The following is a 10,608-nucleotide window of genomic DNA, read 5'->3' on the forward strand; positions in this document are numbered from 1 at the left end:
TGGAACAAAGAATTTGTATTTGTATGTCGTAAGTGCAAAAAGGTTGTTTTCTATCTGCTTATCAGCACTTTTTTTTTGCTAAAAAATGTATTTTTACTTGTAACTTAAGTACATGAAAAAAAAAACCCATCTCCACTTACTTTTAGTTAGGAATGAAGTGAAAAGAATCATTTTTTAGGTTTTTGGGACTATAATCTTGCTGTTGTTCAGCACATAGGTCAGATATACTGCTAAGTTTTGTTAGGGTTCAGAGAAATAAGTGATACAAGAGTATTGTAATGCACTTCAAGGAGTCATAGATTATGTCAGAATGAAACAGTGTCGTAAACCAATACAGAAAATAGGAAATCAGTGATTTAAGCAGTTAATTTTCAGAATATTTCCCAATCTGGTTCTTGCTCAGATCAGCTAGATTTTTCTCCTTCAGAGCAAGGTAAGCAAATCTTGTCATTCTATTTGGAAAAGAGCAGTGTTTTCTTACCCACATGCTCTCCATGAGCAGGAGCACCTTGCATTTCGTACAGAGTGGTTGCCTCAGAGGTTTGACTGACTATAAAAGTATCAACTGGCCTTTCGGTAGGGATAAATTAAGACCAGCAGTCCTCAAGACCAAGAAGTTAAGCTAGTAAGGCATCTCTGCAACAACATGCCCTTAAATTCCCTTGTAGTTAGAGGTTGGGAAAACTGCCAAAATAAATAGATTCCTCTCTAGTCAGTTGCTTTGCCCAAGGTAGCTAAGCAGGAACAGACTAAATGTAGCAATTACTTATTATTGATTGCAATCAGAAGACAAAAATTTTAAGTAACCTTAATTACACTTTGGATCACTGTAATGGGACGGTATGAAGGCTTCAACTTTCTAAGTAAATATTCTTGGTCAATCCAAAGTGATTGCATCATTACTGGAGAAGGTTCCCATTTCTGTTGTGAGCCCACACTGTCCATAGATTAAAAATTATGTATAATAAATAATTTTAAAGAATAAAAGCTTTCTGAACAACTCTTCCTCAGGAAGACAGTTCTGTCCCAGTCTTTGGGGTGCTAGTCATTTCAGAAAGGCTTTGACTCCAGCTCTGAATGTAGAGACCTGCACACAGGTGAGTGTTCAATGCCCCTTTCAAGCAATGCAGTCCAGTCTAAGCAGGCAACAAGGAGAAGACAAAGTTTCAGGTTAACATAGGCAAAGAAACAAGCTAGAAAGCAGCTTCCATCCTTGTGCTCCACGATTCAATGTGCAGAACTCTTCCTACAGGAAGGAAGCATGAATATCCTGAATTCAGGTGAAATTATTCAACCAGGATCAGGCCAGGAAGAATGAGACACAAAGAAGATGACTCAGAGAAATTTTGAAATGCAACATTGCAGTGAATTTTATTTAGTTATTGCTAAAAATAGGAGGGGGAGAGAAGGAGGAAACAGAGAAATCATTGCCTTGCTGCCAAAAAAAAAAAAAAGAGAATGCACTAAGGAACGACCTCATGTATTCAGAATAGTGAAAGGGGAATTATCACAAAGGGGAAAAATGTTCTTCTTTTTTCAGAGATGATTCTGCCAGCAATACTCCTGTGTCTTGCAGCTGTGCTGTGCCCGTCTGCTGGAGAGGTAGGAGCTGCACTTTGTATAGAGGAAATTGGGATGGGGCCTGAGGGAGTCTTGGTAGGACTGAATATGTGTTTCTTCCTGTACACAATGATTTTATTCAGAAAAAAATCTGCTAAGATATCTGGGATGTGAAAAGCATTTATCCTTGAAATCTGACAGACGTTCCAAGCAGCAGACTGCCTGCACACTGTCACAGGAGACCATCTATAGGCTCAGTTTACCTCAGAGTTGGATTAGTGGGAACGGCACGTTCCAGTATCTCCCACTCACTTTCCACAAATCCGACACTCTTCCCATCAAATCTTCACCTTTTTAAAGACAACAGCCCCCTAATGATCTACCTTTCTCATCCCACAGGACCTCAGCTATGTTCCTCTACCTTTACTCACAGCCTCATCCTCTCAACAGGTACCACTGATTTCCCCCCAGCAGCTAAACAAACTAATATGCTCAGCATCCTTCTTGTGGTTCTTCTCAACACAGATTTGGTCTGAAGTTGCTTTTTTTGTTTCCAATATACTGATATGCCTAAAGGCTTGACTACGTTTTTCCCTTCTATAGCATCTTGACTAAAACTACTACTTTTTTCTACAAATCTTTCTTCTCTAAAGCTATAAAAGCACTAAAGCTTATCTGAGTACACAAGGAGTGCAAGTGGTGTGCATGACTCACAATCGCTCCCACTGAGATCACGCAAAAGAATAATCAAAATACTGGCAAAATAGTGGCTGAATGGTGTTCAGTGACATATAATTAAAAATATAAATAGAATATGTATTTTAAGTCATAGAATCATAGAACGTCCATAGCTGAGAGGGACCTGTAAGTGTCACCGAGTCCAGCTCCTGCTACCACAGAAGACTACCTAAATGTCAGACCATATAACACAGAATTATGGAATCACAGAATGGTTTAATTTGGAAGGGAGCTTTAAGGTTATCTAGTTCCAACTCCCTGCTATAGACTGAGAGCGTTGTTCAGAAGCTTCTTGAACTCCAGCAGCTCGGTGCTGTGTCTAGAAGATCTATTAAAAAACAGAAAAAATTGTAATCAATGTGATTGGATCATAATGATCTATGAAAATATATACATAAAATTAAGATCTTAAGGTTTTTAGCACTGCTTTTATACTGCTAAAAATGTCATTATTAATAAATGCATTTTGGATTTGCATCCTCGTACACGGGTTCTGTTTTCTAATCATCTCACCAAGTTAATCAGAGCTGAGATGACGTGCAATATGACAGAAATAGCAGTAAAAGCAAATACATGATAAGACATAATAGAGAACAATGGCCTGAAAATACGATGAGACTTCTAAATTTCTTCTCTCTGTGATGCCCTCAGAAGACAACTGAGAATGACTGGAATGAGAAAATTGAGTTCTTTGTAGTTCTTTCTTAATCAGAAAAGGCATTAGGAAGTTTTAAAAATGCCACCAATTACAGCAGGAGTGAGAGAAAATATCTGACATGAAAAATAAATCTGACATGAAAAATAACGACAAAATATTTGTAATGCAGTGGGGTCTCTGGATAGAGGTGGGTAGTGATCAACAAGTTCATTCAGCAGAACAAAACACGAATAGGCTCAATTAAAATGCTGAAGAGGAAGAACACGTCATAGTTGCATTCATGCATTTGCCTGGTTTTCACATCTGGTTTTTCCAAAATATCATAATGGCAATTAGAATATCGATGAATTAGATTTGATTTTGGTGCCTAAATTTGCCTGTGGAAGTTGTGGATGCCCCATCCCTGCAGGCATTCAAGGCCAGGCTGGATGTGGCTCTGGGCAGCCTGGGCTGCTGGTTGGTGACCTGCACACAGCAGGGGGTTGGGACTGGAGGAGCGCTGTGGGCCTTTGCAACTCAGGCCATTCTATGATTTTGTGAAAAATTTAAGAGTTCAGCAGCACAAGAAGTCTTCCAGGATATTCCAACCATCCATGGAGGGCTGGCAGATAGCTTCCAGGAGCCAGTGATATTTTTGTTACCACTAAGCAGGAGGCAAAACATGTCACGTTATCTACTCCATTACAAGGATCATCTCCTTCACTGACATCACTCTTTGGGTACTTCAATATTTCCTGGATGGTATTCAGTATTAGTGACGTTCACATCATAAATAGATAAGTAAATAAATAAATACTTTTGTCTTTCAATTTAGATGCCTGAAGCTTCCCTTGCTCTGTCAACCAACAGAACTGATCAACAAAAGTTGATTGTTGACAAACACAATGCCCTCAGGAGAAGAGTCAGCCCACCTGCCAGTAACATGTTGAGAATGGTAAGCTTTGCGCTGTAAATCTATCTGCAATGAGCAGTGGACCCTCTGAGGGATCAGAACTGTATGATGGTTCAGTTGGCTTTATTTAGCCACATGTCCGCCCTCCAAACTCCTCCTGAGGACCTGGCACAGCCACCACTGTAAGGACATAAAGTTGTGCAGATGGAAAAATGATTCTGGAAAATGTTGCTGTGCATAAACAACAAGCTTTTTTTTTTTCTTCTTCTTTGAGGAAAAATAAAAGGAAAAAAAGGAGCCACAACATTGTTCATTCCTTTCTGATACACTCTTAAGACAGTCTTCACAGTTTCTAGTCATTTCCTGAGTTCACAGTAATTTCGATCAAAAACCCCTCGTCAGGAAGGGGTTGTGTACAGTTTCCAAGTTTGGTTCATCCATGAGGACTCAGTATGTGATTAATGTCTGAATGGAATGATTAATAGTCTCTTCTTTCATTGTTTCTACTTTCCTGTAGGAATGGAGTCCTCAGGCTGCAGCTAATGCTCAGAACTGGGCAAATCGATGTTCTTTAAGTCACAGCCCTCCAAACCAGAGGGAAATTGGTAAGTTGAATGCCATCTGAGTAATGCCACTTTTGTCATTAAAGTGAGCAGGTTTGGGGCATGAGATGAGCCAAACCAATTGATCTAAAAATGAAGTCAAAATATTCCATGTATGTATTTTCAGAGCTGTGGATTCATACCTTCAGCAATGAGACTATCTACTTTGCTAAATGCATTTTATAATTTTATAATAGTTTGAATATTTATACATTCATATAATTGTGCACTGATATTATTATTTTATGTAATTTTATATAACTTTTTTTTAATATAATTTTATGAAATAAGGACTCACTTTCTTAACTTCAAACATCTGCTAAGTAAAGATCTAAGCCAAACTGATCAATGTATTCTTCTGTATATTAAATATAAGTAAATATAAGATGGAAATTCTATTAAGATATGTCTCATTTGTCCTAGTTTTTGTGTATAATATAGATTGGATCTGAGTGAAGCTGTTAGTTTGTTTTCCAGATGATTAGCTCCAAAAACAAAGTTTGAAGCAAGGGATCTTACCCAAGATGCTCATAAGAAGGATTGTGTTAAAAGAAATTATATGTTATATGTTATAAATTATATGATTACTTATCACTAATTAATTCAATTTTCAAATTTATGTGAAATTCCCTACTTTTGAAAAGAAAGGAAACGTGCAAAATTATTTCTCTTACTTTTCTCACTAATTCCATTCCTCAAATACTATTTTCTGTACCAACCATTTCAGATGATTGAAAGCACTGAACTATTTATGAGGCTTTCAGCTTTGATTTTGTTGTAATTCATCTTTAAAATACTAAGTATTTGAGATGTCATTGTATGGAGGATGTTTTTATTGGCACACAGGACAAAGGAAATTTCTGGATGTCAATCTGTCCAGTAAGTGAGAAAAATTCAGTGCCATTCCTATCTTGATTGTACCAGTTTTCTTCAATGGATGAAAAAAAAGTAGTGAGAAAATATACTCAAAACATATACAAAAAATAAGAAAATGTTGATCCTTTTTACTGCTGTGATCTGGATTTAACTATGAGAGTTGCAAGGAGCAAAGGTTGAAGGTCCAAAACCCGACAGTTGTGCTGCTGACTGATACAAGAGCCATAACTTTTAAATTCTCTGACAATCTACTTTTACTTATAAATATCTGTGATGTTTATACAAATACTTGATTCACTGGATATTGGTGTTACAACTGCACTATGCTAGCAATAGCTATGATTAGTGCCCAGTGAGATGTTTGCTGCTGATTTCTGTCTATACTCTATACAGTGTGGACTGACTTGCAGTTACCATGCTTTCTTCCAAAAAAAAATAGAATCCATTGGTTCTCACTGAGGTGAGCCTCAGATGAGAGCTGTTGCGCATGCAGAAAAGTTGATCGGGGCACCAGACTTGAAAAAAAAACCAATAGGTGAAATCACTTGACACTGCCAACAACTTTCTGTGTGCCAGAAATACGTTTGGAATTGTTGGGATTGTCCTAGTTTTATGGGGCTGTGACTTGAATCATGACTCAGGTTGCCATCCACCTTCCAAATATCAAAATCAGTCATCAATCCGTGGTACATGTATACCATACATGTATATCAGGTGTATCTACAGGTACACAGAAGTCTGTCACCAACTGAACTACCCAGCCAAACAGGTTGGCCGTGCTGCAAACTGGTCAAGTGACAGCATCAGCATTGATTAAAGTTGGTGTCGTGGAACCAGAAAAAAATTCCTGCTGTCTCAATAGGGATGAGAGATGCCAGGAAAATTACAGCAACTTCGACTGGCTCTTACACATCTGTGTTTTCTGCATTTCTCAGTACTTTTCTCTTTTCAGGTGAACCATGTGGCGAAAATCTCTACATGTCAACTGCCCCTTCCTCGTGGTCAGATTCCATTCAAGCTTGGTACAATGAGGAGAAAGATTTCAAATATGGAACTGGAGCAACAACAGCAAATGCTGTGATTGGCCATTACACTCAGGTAGAAGCAGCTTCTTTGTATTCCATTCTAAAGAAGTAAATATTCCTGTCAGCCAAGAAACATTTGTGCTCTCATTATCCCTAAAAGCAGTAAGTACATTGGAGATATGAGAGTTATACCAATGAACATGAACATTCCTACAGTAACAGAGTACAAAGTTTTATACCTCGGTTCAATTATCTTCCTTAACACTTTTACTTAAATGAAAATTTACTTTATTAAGACAATTTAATTTAGAAGTTGTAAAAACATGTGTGATAAATTATTATTATAATGATTATAAATTATCATTATTCCAGATGAACTTTGATTCAAGGAGGAGAGCAGGAGAGCATGTTTTTCCAGAAAGATGGGACTAATATTTTAATAAATTTTAATAAATAAATTGACTTAACAGTTGCAACTGTTTCCTTAATGCATAATTTACTTTAATGACTTCCAAATGTATTTGTTTTTCATTCTCTTGTTGTTTTTCTTCTTATATCTGCAGGTAGTTTGGTACAATTCTTACAAAGTTGGATGTGCAGTCGCCTATTGTCCTGAAAGGACATTCAAGTACTTTTATGTGTGCCATTACTGCCCTGCGTACGTACTGATTCTGCTACTGGAACTTCTTGTTACACCATCAAAATAATTCAGGAGATGGTGAAATCTGCAACACAGTGCAACACTCACAGCTGAGGAACAGGTCTAAGGAGTGTATTAGGAATATGCACAAAAATATAGCTTGTATAGTTGGATAATGATAGGACAAGGGGGAATGGTTTTAAAGTGAGACAGGGGAGGTTTAGGTTGGATATGAGGAGGAAGTTTTTCCCCCAGAGGGTGGTGAGGCACTGGCACAGGTTGCCCAAGGAGGCTGTGGATGCCCCATCCCTGCAGGCATTCAAGGCCAGGCTGGATGTGGCTCTGGGCAGCCTGGGCTGCTGGTTGGTGACCTGCACACAGCAGGGGGTTGGGACTGGAGGAGCGCTGTGGGCCTTTGCAACCCAGGCCATTCTATGATTCTATGAAAACATAAAACATGTAATGCAGAGAACAATTTTATGATTGAATTTAATTTGCCCCTTATCCCTAATTCTTAAGATAATAAATCACAAAGAAATAATTTGCTCATTCTACTTGAAATCTTAGTTCACGAAGGAATGTAAATATATATACTATCAATGACACCAAGAACACCAGTGGGGGCTTTAAAAGAGTGTAAGATTTCATGAACTTTGCCAAAAATTAATTTTCACATTCATGTTTTCATATACAAACATTGTTTGATCTATAGTTACAATTGATTGATCATACATTAAAATATATATTTATCTATATAATTATATGTTAATCTCAGATATGTTACAGTGAGTTTATTGTTTATATTGGCAATGTTTATGTTTCAGAGGGAATATAATGGGTTCAATTGAAACACCCTACAAAGAAGGACAACCCTGTGGTGACTGCCCTGATTCTTGTGACAACGGATTATGCAGTAAGTTTCAAGTGCTTTAATTGTGGCCAAGGTAAAATTGTAAAAAATATGTTAGTTGATCCCAATGAGAAGTTTTAAAGTGATATGATTGAATACCAGCCCAAAAGAGAGGTTATGACTGTCATGCTGTGTAGATTGCTGTGTGATTATTATTTATCAGTTGTTTTATGGAAGAACAATTGTAGTCCCAAACTTCTAGAGGGAGGTGTCCCTGTCTGTAGCAGGGGGGTGGAATTAGGTGATCTTATAAGTCTCTTCAAACCCAAACCATTCTATGATTCACCACGTCAGGTGCTTTGCCAAAGTAGAACAACCTGTGCTGTGAAACCAAAAAAGGAGTCTGTGAGAGGGGTGGACTAATGCAAGACATTACTTAGTGTTATGGGATACAGAGATACCCAGTTTCTTGGACTCATAAGAATAGATGAAGATATTCATACAATCCACATACCTCCATTAAAGATGACAATGCCTGGGTCTCCATACAGAAACTCTCATGTAGAAGTCCTAGTGAATGAGGGCTCATTGACTGCAATGAGGTCAGAGATGCATTTATACCAACGGTAGCACAGAAATCTGAGCTCCACATTTCCTGCTGTTGTCTACCTGTTTTTCCATAGTTAAAGGAAAATGTTCTTACCTTTGAATCAATGAAACCAGAGAAGGAGGGGGTTCTTTTTGTTTCCTCCTCTTTAAAGCAGTGGTGGCAGATCAGGTACCAATAGCAACATGTTTGAAGAGATACCAGGTTTTTTTTTGTTTTTTTTTTTTTGAGCAAATTTGAGTTTTAAGAACTACATGAGAAAACAAAAGCAGATGGTCTGAGTCATTAATATAAGACAACTCAGCCTAGCTTCTGTTGTGTAATAGGCCTAATTCTCATCAGGAGCTGTCGTACAAAGCAAGAAAGAAGAAGACAGGCTCTACAGCAGAGTCTGTTGTGATAGAAAAAGGGGAAATGTTTTCAAGCTAAAAGAGGATAGATTTTGGTTGGATATAAGCAAAAATTCCTTTAAAGTGAGGGTGGTGAGGCACTGGAACAGGCTATCTAGTGTTGTCATTGATGCCCTGACCCTGGAGACTTTCAAGGTGAGGCTGCATCAGGCCCCGGGCTACCTGATGTAGCTGTGGGGATCCTGTGCACTGCGGGACAGATGGACTAGATGGCCTTCAGAGGTCCCTTCCTGCTCAAATAATTCTATGATTCCACAATAAAGTTCCAAAACGCTTTGAAATTTCAGTGACAAACTTTCTGGGAAACAGGGATGCTATAAATATACTGGTCAAAAATTTGGGATTTGGTTGTGGAAAAAATAGCAACAAAGAGGAATAACTGAAGGGTACAAAAATGACAATGAAAAGAAGTATTCTGAAAGGAAGTATTCTAGTTTCTCATTTCCAATTTATGATTAATTTTGTATACAAATGCATTTTCAGCCAATCCTTGCAAGTTTCGTGATGTTTACTACAACTGTCCAGAAATGGCAAAGAGATATGGATGTGACCACAGCTTTATCAAGACAAACTGCCTTGCCTCCTGCAGATGCCAAAATGAAATAATATGACCAACTCTTCCCTTCGCAGACATCCGTCTCCTTAAGTAATTTCTTTCACAAAAACAGAGTCTACCCTACCTTTCCATGCATGCAGAAAGACTGAATTCTGGCCAGTGATACTCATAAGGAAGATCTGAAGGTCGTGCTTGTATTTTATTCACATAATGCTGTGGAAGTGTAGTGGAGGTGTTAAGTGAAATTTGGCATTTGGGTATCGGACACAACGATCAGCTTCTCACACCTTTCTTTTCCCAAACTGTTGTCTAAGGAGTTAAATGTCTAACTAATTAAATGCCTGTTCCAGAAAGTTCCATATGTTTCATATGTTCTTGGTGTAGTAATGTGACTAATCTTAACCTGACAGACTTTGTAAACTCTGGTACTGTTAATTGGACAAGAAGATAAATGGGATTACCTGAGAAAATGTAATTCTCAAAAATAAAAATAAAAATTAGGAGAGCAGAGGATTTCCACTAGCATTATAGTACTGTTCTGTGTTATAATCTGTGTTTTTGCTGACCTACATAAAATACTCAGTTGCATATATTTGTTAAAAAAAAAAAAAAAAGTGTCATTCATCTAAATAAATGATCTTCCTTATGGTATGATTACACTTAGCATAAATGCAGACAACTAAATCTGCTCTCTTCTAAAAAAAAAAAAAAAATAGCCTGAGAAAATGATTTAATTCACAAAAAAATAAATTTCCAAGGAGAATGGATTTTGTGTTTGGAAATCTTGCTTTTGAAAACACAGTTATGGTTCCAATTTCTTTTTTTTTTTTTTATTTGAATGACTGCTTTTAGCATTTCAGTCGTCAGTGTTCATTCCTTCCTCATCGATCCACTTTAATTTTTATTCTTTCTTATTATCATGAAAAACATCACTTCCACCAACTTTTTGACTTGATCAACATGTCATTTTGAGGAGTCTGACTCCTTAACAACAGCAGCAGAAACAGATCAGGTGAGAAGGGAGATTTCTTCAGCAAAAACAGCAGTCAGGCAAACAGCTTTCCTTCAGGATCTCTTTCAGAGAGAACAGTCATCAGCACAAATAACATGCAGTACTCACTTTTGTTACCTCTGAGAAGCAAATGTTCTGCTGTGCAGCTAGCAAGAGGTCAACATGTTATTTTAGTTTTACCC

At 37.6% G+C, this 10,608-nt stretch overlaps 1 protein-coding gene across 1 annotated transcript; it reads left to right on the forward strand.

The window, feature by feature from the left end:
* Positions 1 to 1,542: 1,542 nt before the first annotated feature.
* Positions 1,543 to 9,469, forward strand: LOC306958455 (cysteine-rich venom protein-like; the record flags this gene model as incomplete). The annotated part of the gene is made up of 8 exons (XM_079549980.1): positions 1,543 to 1,602; positions 1,960 to 2,010; positions 3,771 to 3,890; positions 4,366 to 4,453; positions 6,279 to 6,424; positions 6,915 to 7,009; positions 7,816 to 7,904; positions 9,342 to 9,469. 8 exons carry the CDS (start codon positions 1,543 to 1,545, stop codon positions 9,467 to 9,469), a joined length of 777 nt encoding a protein of 258 aa, XP_079406106.1.
* Between the last annotated feature and the right edge of the window lie 1,139 nt (positions 9,470 to 10,608).

This window comes from Tetrao urogallus (assembly GCF_951394365.1).
Source record: "Tetrao urogallus genome assembly, chromosome: 2".
NCBI classification, from domain to species: Eukaryota; Metazoa; Chordata; class Aves; order Galliformes; family Phasianidae; genus Tetrao; species Tetrao urogallus.